Source organism: Lemur catta, chromosome 5 (assembly GCF_020740605.2).
Source record: "Lemur catta isolate mLemCat1 chromosome 5, mLemCat1.pri, whole genome shotgun sequence".
Lineage (NCBI taxonomy): Eukaryota > Metazoa > Chordata > Mammalia > Primates > Lemuridae > Lemur > Lemur catta.
Genome location: NC_059132.1, coordinates 58,575,286 through 58,597,031, shown reverse-complemented (window position 1 = coordinate 58,597,031; position 21,746 = coordinate 58,575,286). Strand labels below are relative to the sequence as shown.

Here is a 21,746-nt window from a genome sequence, read left to right as displayed (position 1 = left end):
GCCAGGATGCCAGGCAGTTGTATTGGGGGGGATGGGAAGGAAGAAGTGAAAGTATATTTTAAAGGAAATACAAAGAAAAACTGCTAACAGTGGGTAGAGTTCAAGTTTAAGCCCTGGGCATGAGGGAGAGCCTGGACAGCCGAGGCGAGAGACTTCAGGGTTACCAGCACCAGTGGGCCCCGGAAGGCCCACGTGTGGCCATAATCCCAAAGTGACACTAGGTGGTGATTAGACAGATGCCACCAACGGGGAGTCTGGGAATAAAGTAAATGTTTCAGACATAAGAAACAAGGTCGGGGCAGCATGTGCTACATAAATAACAAAACAGTTACTCACTTACCTTCCAATCTGGAAGGAAACCCTGTATGCGTTCACAAAATTAACAGTGTAGCCATGCAGTAAAAACGAGAAGTCTCTGATTAGGTGCCTTCCGTTGTATAACACAAAATTGGGTAATGTGCACCAATAAACAAATAAATGAATGACAATGTAAAACTATATGTTTTTATGAAGGCCTGTAAGATTTAATTTCCCTATACTTACACTTGTAATTGTTGAAGAAAAGATAAATTCAAGGACTTAAGATTTGAAAACAAACTTGAATCCCCCCCCCCAGTTGCCAATTAATTACATGCACATGAGAAATTCACTAAGCATCTAATCATTTATATTCTGGGGTAGTATTTCTGCACAGCTATTCTGTTGGATATTTAAAATTATAATTTGAAATGGACTCATTGTCACAGGCCTCTGGGTCCATTTTACACACAAAATCAATACGCTACTCCTAATAAATAGGATTACTTTTCCAAGACTCCCGGTGGGAGCTCAGTGGGACTTTTGTTTGGGAGGCAGCTTCAAAGTTCTCCAAAGAAAATTATTTTCCTGATGTTCACCCCTAAAGAACCAACAGAAGGCACCTGAGAGAATCCAAAGCAAGAGGCTACCACCCGAGGGGAAGGGAAGACACAGGTTGTTAGACAGACTGATTTAGACACATGAGTAATGCTGCAGTTTCAATGCCCCTCCACGGCAAAGCATTTCTAGATCCACCTCAGACCTCTGTGCTTCTACTAGAGAGCTACCACATGTTGTGTTTTCTTCGAAAAAGCAGAAAATTCCCAGGGTTGTACATATGGTTTCTGCCAGCAGACTGCCCCATCCTTAATGTCCAGGACTGTGTGTCTTCCTCACCTTTGTATTCCAAACCACCCTCCTTAGGAGAGGAAATTGTTAGGTCTTCACTTCACACACACTTACCCTGTAAAAGTCACTGACTGCCCCGCAGGACATGCAGAAGCGCTTGATGACCCATCCTAGACAGTGGCCTGTCCCATGAGAAAACTCCATGTGTCTGGGTTGCATAATGTCAAGAGAGGTTTCAAAAGCACCTGGACTGGGTCTGGAACCCTGGTTCTACCAATGTCCAGAAGTGCAGCCTTGGACAAACTGCTTAATAACTGAGCCTCACTTTCCTCATCTACAGAGGATACTGACACCAATTCTCAAGGTTTGTTGTATTAGGGGAAAGAAAAACTATAAATACTTACTGCATTCCCAGTGCAGAAAACTATCCAGTAAGTGTAGACAGTTATTATCATTCTTATAATCCTAAACTCATAGTAGATGGGGAAGAAGGAGCCCCAATCTGTAAAAATGCAAGAAAGTGTAATCATGAAATCTGTGATTTTAATGAAAAAAAAAATAGTATATGATAAAAGGGTGCAGATTTTCCCACAAAGCTTCTGTATTTAAAACAGTGTGCTATTTCTTTATAAAAAGACAAAGATATCAATGCAACAGAGCAGAGAGTCCAGATACAGAACAACACAGACATGCATGCACACAGCACACATGTGTACACAGTACATATGCACGCACCTATACACTCTCTCTTGAATGGGAGAAATGGTCATTTTAAATTCTAGGGGAAAGGCTGAATGAACCATTCAACAAACAGCACCAATACACCTGGCTATCCATGTAGAAAAAAAATAAAGTCACACCTTTAACTAACATACATACACACCCCTACAGCCTTCCACAGAGGTTAAAGGTTAAAATAATAAAATATGACGTCAAGAGAAAATAATATAGAACATTGTTATAATTTGATGATTAGGAAAGGATTTCCTAAAGCAAGCCACCAAACTCAAACTACAAAAGTTGTAATTTTATATACAGCCATTTGCGGAATAATGATGTTTTTGTCAACAATAGACTGAGTATGACAGTGGTCCCATAAGACTATAACACTGTATTTTTATTGTACCTTTTCTATGTTTAGATACATAAATACTTATCACTGTGTTACAACTACCTACAGCATTCAGTACACTAAAATGCCTCACAGGTTTATAGACTAGGAGGAATAGGCTATACCCATGTAGGTATGTGTAAGTACAATCCACGAAGATTGCACAATGACACAACTGTCTAACAACATGTCCCCATTGTTAAGTGATGCATGACCATATAAAAAATGTGCAAAGCTTCTGTAGTGAGAAAAAAATTATTAAAAGAATCAAGAAAAATCAAGAAAGACAACAGGCTTGAGAAAAATATAAAGGCATATATCATTTCATTGTGCCTTGTAGACATTATAGATTTTTTTGTTTGCTTTTTTAAGAAATTGAAGGTTTCTGGCAACTCTGCATCAGGCAAGTATATTGGTGCCATTTTTCCAACAGCATGTGCTCACTTCATATCTCTATGTTACATTTTGGTAATTCCCACAATATTTTAAACGTTTTCCATTTTTATTATATCTGTTATGATGATCTGTGATTAGTGATCCAAAGGTCACTATTGTTACTACTGTAATTGTTCTGGGGCATCAGGAAACCCGCCCATATAAGATGGTGAACTTAATCGATAAAATGCTGCCTGTGTTCTGACTGCTCCACCCGCTCGCCATTCCTCATCTCTCTCCCTCTCCTTGCACCTCACTATTTCCTGAGACACAGCAGTATTGAAATTAGGCCAAAGAATAACACCATAATGGCCTCTAAGTGTTCAACTGAAAGGAAGAGTCATGTGTCTCTCATTCTCAATCAGAAGCTAGAAATGATTAGGCTTAGCGAAGAAGGCGTATTGAAAGCCAAGACAAGCCTAAAGCTAGGCCTCTTGCGCCAAATAGTTAGCTAAGTTGTGAATGCAAAGGAAAAGTTCTTGAAGGATATTAAGAATATAAGGATATAAGGATATCATTTGTGAACACACAAATGATAACAAAGTGAAACAGCCTTATCATGGATATGGAGAAAGTTTTAGTGGTTTGGATAGAAAACCAAACCAGCCACAACATTCCCTTAAGCCAAAGCCTAACCCAAAGCAAGGCCCTAACTCTTTACAATTCTATGAAGGCTGAGAGAGGTGAGGAAGCTGCAGAAGAAAAGTCTGAAGCTGGCAGAGGTTGGTTCATAAGGTTTAAGGAAAGACGCCATCTCTATAACATAAAAGTGCACCACGGTGAAGCAGCAAGTGCTAATGATACAGAAGCTGCAGCAAGTTATCCAGAAGCTCTAGCTAAAATCATTGGTGAAGGTGGCTAAACACCTTCTCTATGTAGATGAAATTGCCTTCTGTTCAGCGAAGATGCCATCTGGGATTTTCATAGCTAGAGAGAAGTCAGTTTGGCTTCAGAGCTTCAAAGGACAAGCTGGCTCTCTTGTTAGGGGCTAATGTTGCTGGTGACTTTAAGATCAAGCCAGCGCTCATTTACCATTCCAAAAATCCTAGGGCCCTTAAGAATTATGCTAAAATGATTCTGCCTGTGTTCTATAAATGGGACAACAAAGCCTGGATGACAGCACATCTGTTTATAGCATGGTCTACTGAAAATTTTAAGCCCACTGTTGAGACCTACTGCTCAGAAAGATTTCAGAATTGCTGCTCATTGACAATGCACTTGGTCATCCAAAAGCTATGATGGCGATGTACAGGAGATTAATGTTATCTTTATGCCTCCTAACACAACATCCATTCTGCAGCCCATGGATCTAGGAGTAATTTTGACTTTCAAGTCTTGCTATTTAAGAAATACATTTCATAAGGATGCAGATATTGATTCCTCTGATAAATATGGGCAAAGTAAATTGAAAACCTTCTGGAAAGGCTGTATTATTTTAGATGCCACTATGAACACTTGTGATTCACAGGAGGAGGTCAAGATATCAATATTAACAGGAGTTTGGAAGAATTTTATTCCAACCCTCATGAGTGACTTTGAGGAATTCAAGACTTCAGTGGAGGAAGTAATTGTAGATGTGGTGGAAATAGCAAGAGAACTAGAATTAGAAGTGGAGCCTGAAGATGTGACTGAATTGCTTCAATCTCATGATCAAACTTGAACGAATGAGGAGTTGACTCTTATGGAGGAACAAAAAAACTGGCTTCTTGAGATGGAATCTAATTCTGATGAAGATGCTATAAACATTTCAGAAATGACAACAAAAGATTTAGAATAGTACATGAACTTATTTGATAAAGCAGCAGCAAGGTTTGAGAGGACTGACTCCAATTTTGAAAGAAATTCTACTGTGAGTATAATGCTATCAAACAGCACTGCATACTACAGAGAAATCTTCTGTGAAAGGAAGAGTCGATTGATGTGGCAAACTTCACTGTTGTCTTATTTTAAGAAATTGCTACAGCCACCAGCCTTCAGTAACTACCACCCTAATGTGTCAACAGTCTTCAACATCGAGGCAAGACCCTCCACCAGCAAAAAGGTTATGACTTGCAAAAGACTCAGATGATTGTTACCATTTCTTTGCAATAAAGTATTTTTAAATTAAGTTTTTTAAAGAAATAATGCTATTGCACACTTAACAGACTTCAGTATAGTGTAAACATAACTTCTATATGCACTGGGGAATCAAAAAATTAATGCAACTTCTTTATTGTGATATTCGCTTCATTGCTGTGGTCAGGAACTGAACTGGCAATAACTTTGAGGTATGCCTATATTTACCACATACACCAGGGAAAGCCAATTATCTATAATTCATTAAAAGTTCCAATAATTCAGTAAGAAAACCATAAATGGCCTTGTAAACAAAAATGGTAAAGAATTCAAGGAGGCAATTCACAGAAATGCAAATTTGGGCAAAGATGCCTAAATTTACTAGTCCATCTCTTTATCATCATCTGTAAAACAAGAACAATAATCATACTCATTTTATAGCGATGTTGAAGTTTAAATTAGTAAATTTCACTTGAAGTACTTAAAACTATTCCTGACACATAAAAACACTCAATAAGCATTAGCCAACAGTAGTAACAATAGCAGTGGTGGTGACAGCAGTAGCAATAATTAAGGAAACACAAAATAAAAATAAGGAAAGCCGGGCATGGTGGCTCACACCTGTAGTCTCAGCAACTCAGAAGTCTCACTCAGGCAGGAGGCACTCTTGAGTTCGAGGCTTTAGTGAGTTATGATTGCACCACTGCACTCTGGCCTGGGAGACAGAGCGAGACTGTCTCAAAAAAAAAAAAAAAAGGAAATACCACCTAGCATACTAGCAAAACCATCACTAGAAAAACTGCAAAAAGAACTAATGCTATCCAGTGTTTGAAAGAGTATGAGGAAACAGGCATTTTCTACACTAGTGGTAGGAATATAAATTGGTTCATCCTTTTTGGAGGACAATTTTGCCCTACAGATCAGCATTTTAATGTATGTGTGCTGTGATACAAAAACTCAACATATAGAAATGTAGCCTACAGACATACACATAGGCACAAAAACACATGTGCGTGGATATCCAATGTAGCACTGTTTATAATAGCAACAGTTAAAATTAGAAATGACAGAAATGGCCAGGCGTAGTGGCTCATGCCAGAACTTTGGGAGGCCAAGGAAGGAGGATCACTTGAGGCTAGGAGTTTGAGACCAGCCTGAGTAACATAGCAAGACCCTGTCTCTACAAAAAACAGAGAAATTATCAAGGTGTGGTGGTGCACACCTGTAGTCCCAGCTACTTGGGAGACTGAGGCAGGAAGATCGCTTAGGCCCGGGAGTTAGAGGTGGCAGTGAACTATCATGATGTCACTGCGCAACAGAATGAGAGCCTATCTCAAAAAAGAAAAAACAAAAGATAGAAATGACCATCAAATAGGAATAACTAAAAGCATTCTGGCATATCCATATAATGGGTGGCAATGCAGCTATTACAAAGAGTAATAATCATCACTATATACTGATATGGAAATACATCTAATACCTTGCTAAACAAAAACTGTAAGCCACAATTAGTACTTCTTTTGTATGTTTGCATCATTTGTACTTTTATATAAAATATATATTTTCAAATGGTTATAAAATGAAAAGGCCAACCTGTTATTATGGTTCTCTCAAGGAAGGAAGCAAGACGAGGAAGGAATAAAGCGAGTATTTTCATTATCACTCCACTTCCTTATATATTCTTTGATTTTCAAAAATAAGCATGTAGTGAAAACAAATATTTTCTTTAAAAAAAAAAAAAAAGGCAACAAACAAATTCAGTGTTTTATACCAGAGTCACAGAATGGGACACCTGAGTAAATGACAGTGTCTATATGTTCCTTAAACAGCCAGCAGCACCCCTGCCTCTGCAGGTACTCTATAGAGAAGCCATCACAGCTGGAGGATGCTAATAGGATCATTCAACGCCTTTATTCTGACTCAGCTAATAACCTTCTGATCGGAAACACAGGCAATACCAATTTCTGCAACTGTCCACTTGGCAGCTTTATTTCTCAAGGTAAATTAGTAAGTTCACGTTCTAGTTTATCAGCCTTCAGAACTCTGATTAATACAAAGTAGTCCTCTAGAGCAATAAATCTGAATTCCTAATCCTGCACAGTTAGGGGCTATACCTATTCCTATGAAGATCTAAGGTGCAAAAATTGCAGGAGACCTACCTTACCTAAAATAGGGAGCCGACTGGCTAGCCATTTTAACAGTTATTCTTATATTACAGGAAATGAAAAGCAAGACTCAAAAGAGCTCAACATTTGGCCACTTGTTACCGTCAAATTGCTGGTGTGTCTCTAGATCCATCTGACAGATATTTATTATATAAAACTTGACTATTTAGACAGTGGCTCCTCTATTCCAATTTCTTTCTTCACAGGTCAGAGGGGAGGCCCATACCTCGGTCCCCAGAGCTGGTTTTGGAAAGGGTGGCAGCAGCTGAGTCATGCCAGGCTTCCAGGTGGCATTTAAGGGCCATATCTCCTCTACCCTCACTATGTAGAGCAACACACTTTGAAAATCAAAGAATTAGAGAAGCAAGGCAGGAAGCAAGAAGCGAGTACTGCTTGCCTTCCTTTCCCAACCTCTACAATATAATCAACCACAATGGGCAAACTTAAAACTGTCACTGTAACCAGAAGTTGTTTTGGCTGAAGGTGAACAGAAAGGGAGAGGAAATACCCACCAATGGCCAGGAAGATATTTTTAGAAAAGAACCACCAAGACAAACCCGGGCCATAATAGAGCCTGATAATCTTTCATATGCACTGTCAAGATACAGTCTTTTTTCAAAAGCAACGACCAAACCACCCCAAACACTCCTTTTAACATGGTGGTAATTAATTAGTGTTTGTAAATTAAATAATGGCTGTTAAAGGGACAAGTTAGTTATAAGCAGACCCAGGTTTGGGGCTAGTGCAGAAGTAAAGTATTTCTGCCAATCCCATTTGGGGTTTTCTTTTTTTTAATCCATCATGAAAAGAAAAATCAGGTAACATATTTTTTAAAGAACATTTAATCACATATTTTTTAAAATAAAAGTTTTAAGTAATCCAGATTTCTGATTTTGGTTATAATGTATTTGATGGTTATTCCTACTCATTCAAATTGTGCATAATCCAAAGCTTTTCATACAAAGAACTATGGTGTCCATTTAATGACTTTATTGGTTTTTATGAGTCGGGATGGGGCAAGAAATGCACCAACATCTATCGAATGGTCCCTCTGTGCCCAGCTCCAAGCTGGATAGTTTCCCATGGTCTCTCATTTCATTTGCTCCTCACAATATCTTTAAATACCCCAATTACCAGACATGGAAGCAGAGCCACCATTTCATTTCCAGATAAGCCTTGTGCGTCTTGGCTGGCAACTTGATTACAGATAGAAAGATTTTTAAAGACGCTAGGTATGAGGACAATTAAAAGAGAAAGAATTAAAAGAAGAAAAATAATTGTCAAACAAACATGTAAAAAGTCTTTGGAGTTTCCTTGTACATCAGGCAATGTAAGGCGCGAGGAAGGCTCGGAATTTCTGTTACTGAGTCCTGTGCTGTGGGACCCAGAGGCCTCCCAAAGCCCTTCCATCTACAGGAGGGATGGCCAGGCCCAGGGGAAAGATCAAAGGGTACTGCCAGTTTTAACTGCCTTGGTACACCTAAGACTATCCTTTGTACACTCTGATGTTATTCAAATCACATGATATGAGCAATACCTTATTTGACGGCACCACGGAACACTGCAGCCCAATTAAGGCCTGGGGTTTTCCCCACTCCTTCTTTTCCCAAACAATGGCTCCCAAACTTGGTGCACTGGAATGACCCAGAGGGATTGTTAAACCACACACCACTGCCTTCCACCCCACCAGATTTTTACTCAGTAAGTCCGGGGTACAAGCTCAAGTATAATGCTGCTGGTTCAAGACCACACATTTAAGAACCACTGTTCTAAAAAAAACAGACCAGAAAACCAACAAAAACAAGAACACGGTATTATTACATGGCAAAATCTTCATCGATAATGACACAAGCCACATGAAAGCAGCGAATTTTTTCTGTTCTGACACTACTGTATCCTCCCCAGCACCTACAACGGTGGATGGCATAGACTAGGCACTCAATACATATCTGCTAAACAAGTCAAACGAGTCAGTGCACCCCACAGCTGAAACCACGGCCAGTGTGGGGATGGGTGAGCAAGGAAAGCGGATGCAGAAGCACTAGCAAAGGGAGTGACTGCTCCCTGCAGAACTGCCCTGAAAGGGAAGCTCAACTTAATAACAATGATGACAATAATAACGATATAGATTACGAAGACCACAAATATGTCAGAGTGTTTAGCACGTGGCCAGGACTGGAGCCAGCATTTTACATGCATTATTGCATTCAATGTTCACAGTATGAGGTAGAAAACATAATTTTCTTCATTTAACAGACGAGGAAACAGGGTTTAGAGGGAGAGTGATGCACTCGAATCATCTAACTATGCAATGGTGAAGCTGAGATTAAAAACCATGATGAGAAGTTGATCCTGAGCAGAAGGTCTCTCTTAATTATCCAGTTGAGTCAATGATAAGTGCAAAACTTCCTTCCCTGAACAGCAGACTTTGATTCTTTCTTCTCCAAGTTACAGAGAGGCTCCCAGCAGCCAATTAATGTGTTTGATCATAAAAAAGATAGGGCTTCAGTTGGCTACACAGAGCACTATCAAGAGTGGGAGTAGCGAATCCCAATTCTGGGTTCCACGGCATGGTCAGGCATTCCAAAGTTAAAATCCAGTTATGAGAAATCATTTGTTTTAAAATTTTATACTGTATTTTAAAATTTAAATATGTACTATATATAGAAGATATACACATGATTCCCTATTTCTGCCCTTTGTTCAGGGTCTAGTTTAGTGGTTCTCAACTGGGGGTGATTCTGCTTCCAGGGGACACCTGGCAGTGTCTGAAGACAATTTTGATTGTCGTAACTGGGGAGCGTTACTGGCATCTAAGTGGGCGGAGGCCAGGGATGCTGCTAAACATCCGACAATGCACAGGACAGTCCTCACCACAGAGAAGTATCTGGCCAAAATGTCAATAATGTTGAAACCCTGCTCTAGTTTAAAACTTCCTAAGATAAATATTATACAAGAAAAGAAAACCGATATCAAAACAATTTAAGAAAAAAGGCTTTCTAAAGCTTCTCTGTCCTCTCCTGCCAGCTGGGGTGTCTAAGAAACTTCATTAATATTTTCCTATAGTCTTCACAGCCTTCTACTGTATCCTAGTTACTGTAGAACATGTTCCATCTCCCCTGCCTCCTGATGAACTCCTTGAGGGCCAGGACACCTTCGTCACCTCGGAACCCCCCAGAGTGCTGGGAACTGCATTCCGCACAAACTGGGTGTTCAGTAAGTGCTTGTCCAATAGTTTGTTTTCCCTGAAGGAGGTAAAAATGCTGAGAATTCAGATTTGACAGACACTTAAGAGTCCCCACCATGGGGGCGGGAGGCACTAAGGAACACGCAAGTACCTTTCCTATGAACACTATCTCATTTAATCCTTCCAGCCAGTGAGGGAGAGGGGATCATCACTATTTTAGGTAATTTCAGCTCACAGATGTAAGTTGGGAAAGGTCACACACTAGTAGGTGGAAGAACGTGTTTCTGGAGCCAGATCTAAGTCCAAGAGCCTTCCATGTCACATCACTACCGTCGCACACGGGTTTTCAGAGCTGAAGACCTTGCCTCCTAGAGACCATTTCCAGAATTAGGGTCTCGGAGACACTAACAAGGAAAACAGCAACATGAAAGGTTAGATACATTACCACGTTAGTGTATCACAAGTTTTGCTATCCAATATAGCAATAAAATCAGTCAATTCAAGGAGTGCTGCAAATAGGCTTACACACAAGTTACATACTTAAAAATCAATTATAAAGAGAATTTACATGGCTCTTTCCTCCAGAGGAGCACTCAAAGACTCTCATTTTCAAACTTTAATATGCTAGAGCTTAAGAAAATAAATTTGAGATTTTATTTTTTTTAAATCAGCAAAATCAGAAAGCATAGGCAACAATGGTAAAAAGAGCCATCTTGGTTCAGGACGTAACTATGTGACCTTCTTTATGCACAACACTCTCCAGCTGGCTCTTCGCTTTGAGAGGTTGCAAACTGTGCGCTTTCTCCAGGCAGCTAGGAGCCAGGCGCAGACCTGGTAAAGCATGTAATAAATAACATCTGATGGCTCGTCTCTCGGAGCCCTGACAGTATCGATCCCCAAAAATCAACCTGATGAATTTGTCTCGTTTTCATATTACAGAGGGAGAAGTGAAAATGATGAAGGGTTTTTGTGGTACTGTATTTTTTTTTAAGCTAGGGAGACCAGTTGGCCTGCTATTGTTCATCAAGACTTCCATTATAACCCTTTCTCTCTCTCTCTTTTTTTTTTTTTGGAGACAGAGTCCCACTCTTGCCTGGGCTAGAGTGCCGTGACGTCAGCCCAGCTCACAACAACCTCAAACTCCTGGGCTCAAGGGATCCTCCTGCCTCAGCCTCCTAGGTAGTAGCTGAGACTATAGGTGCATGTCACACCCGGCTAATTTTTTTTATCTTTAGTAGAAACGGGGTCTCACTTTTGCTCAGGCTGGTCTTGAACTCCTGAGCGCAAGCTATTCTCGCATGAGCCACCGCGCCTGGCCTTAGACTTCCACTATAACCCTCTCTGCCAAAGTCCCATTTCCAGTGCTCAGCCCCAGGCCCCCAGGAAGCTGGGTGGCCCATGGTATCACTCACAACCAAGTCAACCATTCTAACTAAGCCTTCCCGCCATGCACTGCATGCCCAGACAGAGGAGAAGCTCAGCCTCACCTCATCTTCCAGCCCCAGGAGTTGAACATCTAGGGAGTCAAAGGTCTTGGACTTCTTCCTTCCTTAACCTGTCCCTTACTTCCACCTGCCTTGTCACACTGTCACTGTTGCCATCCTGCTTCCAGACTCATCAACTCTACAGCACCCATACTCTAAATGGTGTGCCCTGGTTCTATTCTCATTCAAGCTTCTGGCTTTCTGTCCACTTGGCTACCTGTTCCACGCAGGCCCAGACCAGCAAGAATGGAAAGCCCTCCTACTACAAAGTAAACACTCAAGGCAGGTACGCAGCTGGCGTTGGTGGCTGGCACGTAGTAACCATGCCCACTTTGACCTCCCGAGCTTAGATTCTCAACCACCTGGGAACCTCTTATTCTTTTTTTTTTTTTTTGAGCATCTCCTTCCTTGCACCAGCACCTCTCCCATCGGGAACCTCTTCTTGAATCTGTCCCTTTAAGTTCCAGGTGACCTTCCTTTGTTCGGCTTGCCATGGCAATGACCTGGAAATCTCTAAGTTGCTGCCACCAGCATAGGCATGAGGCCTGGCCCCTGGAGCCTGCAGGCCTGGGCTCTCCAACCAAGGAAGAGCTAAGGTAGGCATAATGTGCAGGGACTCTGCAGAAGGCTCCACTCTTCACCTGGACTATCTGGCTTCCAGAACATTCACCTGTGCTCAATTATCTATAGCAGTGCTTCCCAAATGTTTCAGAAGATCTTGGTGCTTCTCTTATTCTTATTACTAGGTAAACTCGGAAAACACTGGATTTTCTTTTTGACAGGTGTCTTGGGTTTCTACTACTTCATACAATGCCAGAGACCATAGGGGACAGAGGATAAAAACTAGAAAAAAGCTTAGATTTGGGAGCCAGTCTCCTTGGGTTTAATTTCGATTGCCCCACTTATGAGTGGGGCCCCGAGCCAGCCCCTTTAACCTCTGGCTATCCGTTTCCTCCTGCGTAGAACAAGGATGGTAATGCCCACTTCATGGGCTGTTAGGTGGATAATGCGCTAATGTGAGTAAAGCACTTAGTTTAGTGCCCTCAACACATGCGGGCACTCGATAAACATTAGCTATTATTATCCCATAGACCAGAGACTGCTGAGTGGCAGCCCTTAAGCCAAATCTGGCCTAGAGACCTATTGTGTTGGGCCTGCACATTTTTCTTTTTAATTGAGCCAACATTTTAAAACTGGTAGATTTCTGGCATTTTGAGAAGGTTGAAGATCTGGCAACCCACAGGGCCTGCCGCCACCTCTGGCAGCCACTGCCCAGGGCAAGGTCCCACTGCCCCGAGTCGTTCAAACACAACCCCCACCCCCAATCTACTCCCTGCCTGGCCCTCATAGCAAGACAACTCCAATTCTAGACCAATTCTACCAACATATCCAAGGCTCGGTCCTGTTATTCTCCCTTAGTGACTCTAGTCCAACTGGTCCCTCTTCATGGTAGCCTTCCCACCTCCCTACCTTTGGCTTGCGATTTCCTGGCCAGGAACAGCTGCCCCAACCTTCCCTCTCCATGTAGCCCAGCGGTTCCATCTGAAATAGCACATTAAAATTATCTGGGACATTAAAAAAAAAAAAACCCATGTCTCAATCCCACCCCCAGAGATTTTAATTAGTCTGGGTGGGGCCCATGTATCAGTATTTTCAAAAAGTGCCCGGGGAGATTCAAATGTGTGCCCTAATATGCTCTAAGACTGACAGCCGCAGAGCTGTGGCCTCCTCATTCCCAGGGGCCAGCTGGAGTCCGGTGACTCTTGCCTGCTCCTCTGGTACTCCCTGTTGACACCATACAACCAAGGACTAGATGAGTCTTGTTTTCTTCCCGATTCCTGTTTAGTCTTGCTTGCAGATCAACTGTGTTTAAAGCTTGTCTCCCCAAACAGACTGTAAACTCCAGAGTGGGCGGATCACACCTCATACTTCTTGTGCAGCCCCAGCGGGACTAATATGGTGCCAAGCACACTGCAGGTGCCTAATGAAAACACCTCTTCTCAAACATCTGAGCCCACAGTGTGGACGGCACTGCATGGACCACACGATGAACAGGGCAGACGCATATCTCAGCACTTACAGGTGTGGAGGAGTAAGTCAAGAACAAGAAAGATTAGGGTGCCAGGCAGACCATCAGGTGCCACAGGAAAGAAGCAGTAACCTGAGGGGAGGCAGAGGTCTAAGCCCCTGCGGACTCCAGGAAGGGTCTGCCAGGAGCTTTCCCGTGATATGGGTCTCCATGGGCCGGTGGGCAGCAGGGTGGCAAAAGGAGCAATGCTGCGTGGGAGCAGATGCACTCAAGGCAACCTGCAGCCGCCGGAAACACAGCATCACAGCGGCGTCCCAGTGGGGAGGAATGGGAAACGAGACAGGAAAGGCAAGATTTCAGCATCGCTCCACGCCGGGAAAAGGTTGTAATTAATTTGATAACTCCGGGAAGCAGCCACTGAAGGCTCTGCATTCTTCTAAGAGCCTGGCAGAGGGAGAGGGAAGGGGAAGGAACAGATATAACAGTAAAAAAAAAGAGAGGTGACAGGGCGATGAGAAGGGGCGAGAAGACAGGCCCCCACCCCACATGCACACGCTGACTGGGGCCACCAAGTCTATCCAGGGTCCGTCCAGGAGCTCAGACAGCCCGACTTCTGCCATTCAGACTGAAGCCATGGTTTACTGTACAGAAGTGAAATTATGTTAATAGTGTAATTCGTGCTGATAGTGCCACTTTATTAACACATTTAATCACAGAAATAAAGGTTTATTCATGACACTATTACTATCGATAGTACTAATATAATAAGCTTATTCTTCTGTTCTTTCTCCCAAGTCAATGGACAGCTTATAAAGAAACACAAAAGACCCTGCAGACCCTAAAGATTGCACTAGGTCTAAGCCGTCCCACAGCTCACTCCTCTTCATCACCACCGCTTCCAGACAGGTGCAGCAGGGTTGAAATTAACACTAATGGCGAGTTAAGAAAATAAAGCACACAAGGACAGCCCGAGACATGGCTGTGGAAGGGAAGGGCAACTCCACCACGTGAGTGGAGCTGGGACAAGAACCCAGGCACTCTGGCTCCAGGTCCAGTCACTTGATCTTATGCACAGCTGCCCCCCACTTTGCCTTTTTTGGGGGGGAGGGTGTGCAGGTTATATATACATGAGCCTCCTTCTCTCCAAGGGGCTGCCAGATGCAGAAAGGCTCGGAGGGGATGGCGTGGGCTGCAGGGATGCTGCTCTGGTTACATATTCCTGGAGCCCCAAAGCATCAGAAACGAGGAAGGGCAGAGTGGAGTGAAATCTATATGCCCTGAGTTCACTGCCCATGATCCTCAGAGTCCAGAGCCACCATACTTCGGGATCATGAAAACTAGCACAGAGAGAAGCCCTTCTTAACAGTCAGTCAAGAGCACCTGGCTGAGAGGACCAAGGCATTCAACTCCACTCCCTAAGACAGACTCCACTTGCCAAAAAATCTTCTAGAGGAAATCAGTTTCACTGATAACCACACTCTCATCAATTGCTACTTAATGCTCACTGGCTGTTAGACCATGTCCACACAGAGCACCTTTCCGGTTTGTGGATTATAGATAAGCCATATATCCCTGCCCCTAACGAGTCAGTGAACCACAGCCATGTTGGATTATGTTTCACTTTCAGGCTTCGGGCTTCAGCAATTCTATTTTTAAGCTTTCTTGGTTCAACAAGTAAAAGAAGGCATTTTAAGGAAAGTAGTTCTGGCTTTTAGGGGATGATGACTTCCTCTGCAAGAGTTAACTGATCGGCCACTTTGTTAAAGCAGACATCTTCCTGGAGCTAACGAGAGGAAGAGCAGCTTGTTCAGTGTTACTGGGCAAGGGCCTGGGCACCTCTGAAAACCATGACAGTCACTCAGGATGTGGACAGGCCAGGACAAAACCTCCAATACCAAAGCTGCACGGTGTCCCTCTCTCCAAGAAAGTTTCAAAAATCCTTTTAGATTCTATTCTCTGTGAAGTATATGTTTCACTTTTTGGGCACCAGAAATGTCATAACCACAGAAAACAATTTGCAAATATAAAGCTTTAAAAATACAATCTCCTTTTCAAGAGTCATTCTTTCATTTTTTTAAAAATCCCCTTTCACTTAACTTCTAAAGTAGCCTTGCTTATTTTGTATCTTTGGAAATAAGTTATACCACAGCCAACTGTTCAAAAGACATTTCTTTATATGTATATATATATTTTTAATGTAACCGCTGCTGAAAGAAACCCAAAATGTATTCTACACATCCCAATTTTCGCATGTAGGGGTCATGAGAAATAGTTAACCTTCTCTTGGTGAATGAAGATTCTTCTAAGAATTCAACAGTCTCCGGTTTCTGTTCTGGCTTTGCCACTACCTAAGACCAGTGGCCTTGGGCAAGTAATTTGACAGCACTGGGCCTTAATTTCCTCACCTGCAAAATGAAAAGGGTTGGGCAGATGAGGACTCTGCTGCTTTACAGCTCTCAAATGTTATGACTCCAGCACCGGTGTAAATATCAATTATTGCCTATGCTAATCCAAAGTGCTATCAAGTTATAAGAATGCTGCCTGTATGAGACAAATGGCCCCAGACAGCTGGGCTACAGTAATAGAAAGCAGACTAAAGTCAATCATTCTTTTTTCCCCTCCCTATTCCATCAGCTCTTCTCACTGCTTTCAATCTCAAGGTGACACAAACCCCTACCTTAGTTTACAAAGCTAAATGGGGCCTGTGTTGCTCAGATTCTCCAGCAAAGCAAAGCGCATGGGGGCTTTATGATACAACCTGGCAACCAGTAGGCTTTATCATTTCTCCTTCAAAGTTATAGTGCAGATGATTGTGGGTGGCCGCAAGACTGACCCCCATTAAGGTTGGGGGGAGACTAACAAATGCATTCTTGTCACATACATTCCTTCAGTTCTGAAAACACATTGGTTTTATGGGAGAGTGTTTGAAGCAAAAATGTGAACAGAAAGCAAACCAATTTCCCTCTTATTGAAATAATAGGTAGGTGTGTTATCCCTCTATAATAACCCTCACTTCCATGCTGCAAGTTTCCCGTCCCCCATCTCAGCTGTTGCTTTTTTATACCTTCTGTTGTATAACTTTCCTTTGTGTAAGATATATTTTTCCAAGTCACTCTTTGAACCCAAAGAGAGGATCAGGGTAGAAGGGAGATACCATGAGTGGTTTTCCTATATTTACTGCATTCCCAGTTATCTTCTCTTCTTAGTTTCATGAAGAATGATAAGCAGATGAAATGCTTTTTAGCAATTGTAAATACATCCCAGAAACACTATTTTTAAGCTGCTAACAAGCATGAAAATATGCATTAAACCACATACTTAGTACCTCAAAGACTTCAAGGAAGTTTCTCTCTTTGAAAAACAAAATGAAACTGAATCTGATAAGAGATGAAATCTACCTTCTTTACCTCGCACTATTTGCATGGGTGGTTTCATGAGAATCTATGAGGGACTTGACTTGGTGAGCACAGGCAAATGATTATCACTCATCCTAGTTAAAAATGTTAGTAGAAGGTAGGTTAAAAGGGAATGGGAATTGGTTAGCTTGGGAAAATGGATATAAACTGGTCATACAAATGGAGTATTTGTAAATCAGGTTAAGTTAGAAAACCAGCCAGAAAACTAACTTCATGTTCATATATTTGAAGTTATTTGCCAAATGGGTCCAAGTCCCTTGGAAAGAGGTTAAAGGTGTAGATGGCATTATCTTTACACATGGCAGTATCTGAGAAACCACAATAAAAGCTTTTGCCCCCAGCCTTTCAATCTCCAGGTGCTATTTATTCATGTCTAAGCTTAGGGTATTATTTTCTGTTTTCAAGTTAGCTTTGCACAGCACAACATTAATCTCAGAATCTACTCTTCCAAGTATTACACAAGGTGGTGATTTATAGAAAAACAAAAAATCCTTTCCTGTTCACAAACTTGGGTTCTTCAGCTTGCAGTGCCACATTTAAGGGCGCTTTGTTTCAAAGGATGATTAGAGTGGCGCCCTTGGTACTGATTATAGTGGAGCTATTTGTACTGCCCAAGTCTGGGCACCGCATTATATTAAAACTTCCATTTTGGGGTATGTAGTGACTAAAAATTCTCTCCCAGCTTAAACTTGGCACCAACCATATATCTCAGCAGAAGCAAGATTATTGAGTACATAACCACAGGAACCCAGCACTTTTCTTCTTTTATACTTGTAGAGGAAAAGAGACCCTGCTGAAATAGCACCTATGGTTCCTCCATTCTTAGGTGAAAACTTCAAGCATTGAGGGATCTTTCCCAAAGTATAATCAGTAGGTTGTTATGACTTTGACAGGCTATGGTCTCTTGCATTAATAGACCCCAAACTTTTTAGAATAATTTCAGCTTCTTTTTAGAATGAAGAGGCAAAAATGAGGAAGCCCTACCTGTCCCAGTGAACAACACTTCTGACTACAGTTTCTCTAGAGTTCTTAAATTTCCCAACAGTTCACCATGTAAAACTGAATTCATCTAGCACATGTCTCTGACATGGTGAAGGTTGAGAGTTCGGTTCTAACAAAAGCCACTAAGCATAAACTGCACCCAAAAGTTGGCAGATCCATGGAGTCATGGGAGGAGTGGAATTCTGGCAAAAAAGTAAGGAGGATTTGACCTAAATTTGTCACAACGCAAGGCACATGTTCAGGCAGTTCAACACCACCATCTCTATATAGGCATCTCTTACTGAAATGTCCCTATTTTGCCCATTTGCTAGGATAACTATGCTTTCTAAATTTTAAAACTCAAATGAATCAGGTATAAATAATTATGTATGTCTTTAGAAACTTTTAACCATTCTGCTCATATATGTGAACAAAGGGACAGTGTGCATGTCGTCTTATACTATTTCTCTAAGTTAGAAAAAATAATTTTCTGAATACTAATTTTATTGGCTATCTATTATTTGCCAGGCACTGTGCTAAATATTTTATAAGCATCATCATATTTAACTCTTATTTTCATAAAGAACCTTAAAGTTAGTATTGTTATTGCCCCTATTTTACCGAAGAAACCAAGCTTTGAGAGATGAAGTTATTTGCCTAAAAACTCATAAACAATAGAAGCTATATAGGTAGAAAGGTAGTACGCATATATTTTTCTCCCATTAAAAAAAGCTGAAGAATTTTCTCCTGGTTAAGTTCTTACATGTTCTTGAGACAGAACTTGAAATCAGAACCAGATGGGTTTGCAACTCTGGCCACCTGAAGAATTCTCAACCTTGTCTTGGACACAAAGTGTTTAAATGTTCTTTGTTCAGCCAATCACTTAGCTATCCCCATCCCGCTGGTCCTGCTTAGGGAAAGAATATCAACAAAATTCCAATACTTAAATGGAAGTCTAATATAATTTTATAAGAAAAGAAAATCAAACTTTGTATTCAGTGCTTAGGAATTGATATGCATTGACTAGATAAATTCCCTATACCCTCCCAGAAGAAATAGCTCTTAATAGTGTAGATTAACCAATGATTCAGCATACATAGCAATCTTACATAAAAATGCTTCTGAATACGTATAAGTATATGTAAGTAACATTTACATTCCTGTAATGAAAAATATTTTCTGAGCACATAAATCCAAAATGATATATATTCCCAGAATAATAATTTCAAGGCAAGGAGGATAAACTTTTGAAATAACTTGGAAGATGGTGAGGGCAATTTTTTATACCTTAAATACTTAAATACAATGAACTACATATAATAAATTTGACTAGACAATCTTGGAGACCTAGCCCAGCAAGCACTCTAAGATTTTTTAATAAAGCCATTTAGTGGTCTCACAATTTCCCATCATCAAAACTACCCCCCCCAATAAATCTTAATCCAATCCAAGAAGTATGTCAATATCTGGTTGTTTAAGGTTTATAATATAGTAACAGAACTATGCAGGGGGCAAATATGCTTAAAATATGCCCACACACGATCAGGTTAAGTCAGTAAGAGTATTTAATGCTAATAGAAGCATGGAATATTCTTGTGACTGCGAGTCCAGCACTCCGGATACTGTATGTGTAAGCAGGTACTGTACTCCGTTTCTCCCCTGCTGGCAGACCCCAGTCACTAAAAAATGATGAGCTTCTTTGACTAACACTACATCACGCATCCCCAGCAAGTATCTCTGGGGCTGGAAAGCAGTTAAGATCCAACCCGGAGAGAAATTGAGAACAGCAAGGAAATAAAAAAATTTTAATTATTCCCAAACCTATCCCATTTCCCAAAGTGTTGCCTGGCTTATGCAGAGACTTTCTTAAAGACCCCCACGAAATCTTGATTCTCCAAAAAAATAAACCCATTTGGAGCTGAGACAAGGTGAGGTCCACGCCTGGTTATTATCAAGCAACCATTTATCTGAGTCTAGTTCGGTTCTAGCCTCGTGGAGGCCAAACCTCACCACGAGGGCGAAGACCAGGAGGCATGGAGGAAGGGAATGAAGGAGAGAAAAGGAGAAAGGGGGAGACCTTCGGGCCACACTTCTTTCTAGTACCAACAAAAAGCGAAGCCGCATACTGACCTAAATCATCTCTCAAAGGCGCTTTATAAATTACAGGGACAAAGGGAGGGGGTGGCGGGTGGCCTGGGAATCCTACAGACACCCTACCCTCTGACCCGCCCCCCTCCCCCCTCCAGCACAAGGGAAGACAGAAAACAGAGCTCAACTCGGCCATTGGCGAGAAGCCCCCTCCGGTTTTCCATCGCCCATCCATCCGCCCCCTGGAAAAAATATCCGTAAACACCATACCCACCTCCTGGGGCGGACACTCCCACCCCGAGGTTCCTTGGACCGGAGGCCGGGGCATTTACTTAGTTAGATTTTTCTTGCTTACTCATTTCCCTCGAGCACCCAACCCCCCGTTCCCACTCCTAAACCCCGCTCAACCGCCTACCCTTACGGCTTCAGCCCCCAGCAGAACCCGGTGCCCCCGCGGCGTCGGCGGCCCCCGAGCCGGCCCGGTCACTAACCTGCTGCTGTAAGGGCATTTCCGAAACCAGCCTGGCTCCGGGGGGGAGGTGGGGGGGCCGGCTGGAGAGGGGGCCCGGAGGGCCGAACAGACCAGCGGCGCCGGGCGAGGGCGGGCGCCGGTGGGGAGAGGAGAGGGAGGGTGGCGGTGCCGGGGGCGGGTGCGAGGGCGCCGGGACGGTCCCAGGCCAGGGAGCCGGCGAGCAGGAGGAAGTGGGTGCCCCCCTCTCCCCCTCCAGCGCCCCCTCCCGCCGCCGCCTCCTCCCCAGTCACAGGCGCGTCCTCCGCGCACGTGTGCGAAACGTCACCGGCGGGTCCCGGGGAGAGGGACAGACCCAGGCGGCGGGACGGGAACCCGGCTGCCCCCGCCCTCCGTCGCCGGGGGGCGGGGAGGGGGACAGGGCGGGGAAGGAAGGGGCAAGGGGAGAGGCGGGTCAAGGGCAGGCCCGGGGCCCGGCGAGGAAGGCCTGGGCGCTCGGGCCACGCGGGCGCCGCCGCTGCCACCGCCAGGATGCGCCCAGGCCGGAGCGCCAGCCCATAGCCCCTCACCCAGACAGCCCCACGCCCCAACCCGCACCCGGCTTCCAGCTCCACCTCCCCCACCCCGACTCCCCTCCACCTCCCCCAGCCCCTTTGTTGCCGGGAGTTACAGATCCCAAAATGTGTCAAGCGCAGCCCAGCGGAGCCCCTGCACACGGAGCACGCCTCAGGGACCCCCGGCCGCCAACTGGCCTCCGAGGCCGACCGGGGACCAGCACCCCTACAGCCCCCTGGTTTCCACCCCCCGGAGCCCCCCACTCCCCAGTTCACTACTCCCTCCCCCACCCCTTCTCCATCCGGGGCGTGACCCCTTCCTACGCCCGAGAAAGAGGAAGCTTGGAGTTGGAGGGGAAGGGAGAGTGGGGGTAGGGAAAAGTGCAGGAAAAGAAGGGGGGCAGCGAAAAGTTTTGGAGTGTTTGATGTGGTTCGCGCCAAGGCAATCCCCGCCGCCCCGCGCGCCTGGCCGAGCCCCCCGACCCTCCTGGCGCTGGGGGGAGCACACAAGTCTAACAATAAGCCCTCGTTGGAGGGGCAGCCTCCAAGGCCCACGATGCTCGGCCCCGCGCGCTCCCGGGACTGCCCGCAGCGCGCCCACCACCCCGCGCGGTGCGAGCCCACCT

The 21,746-nt window shown here is 43.6% G+C and overlaps 1 protein-coding gene across 4 annotated transcripts in view; it reads right to left on the bottom strand.

The window, feature by feature from the left end:
- Positions 1-20,801, bottom strand: part of E2F3 (E2F transcription factor 3) — a 75,395-nt gene extending 54,594 nt beyond the window's left edge. For 2 of the 4 annotated variants that reach the window (XM_045551870.1, XM_045551871.1), the window contains exon 1: positions 20,372-20,517. In XM_045551870.1, coding sequence (XP_045407826.1) covers positions 20,372-20,425 — 54 coding nt within the window. In that variant the 5' untranslated portion in view covers positions 20,426-20,517. Of the gene's footprint in view, positions 1-20,371; positions 20,518-20,588 lie in introns of those variants that run through there. The other 2 variants (XM_045551873.1, XM_045551872.1) reach the window with 2 other exon arrangements.
- Positions 20,802-21,746: the final 945 nt, after the last annotated feature.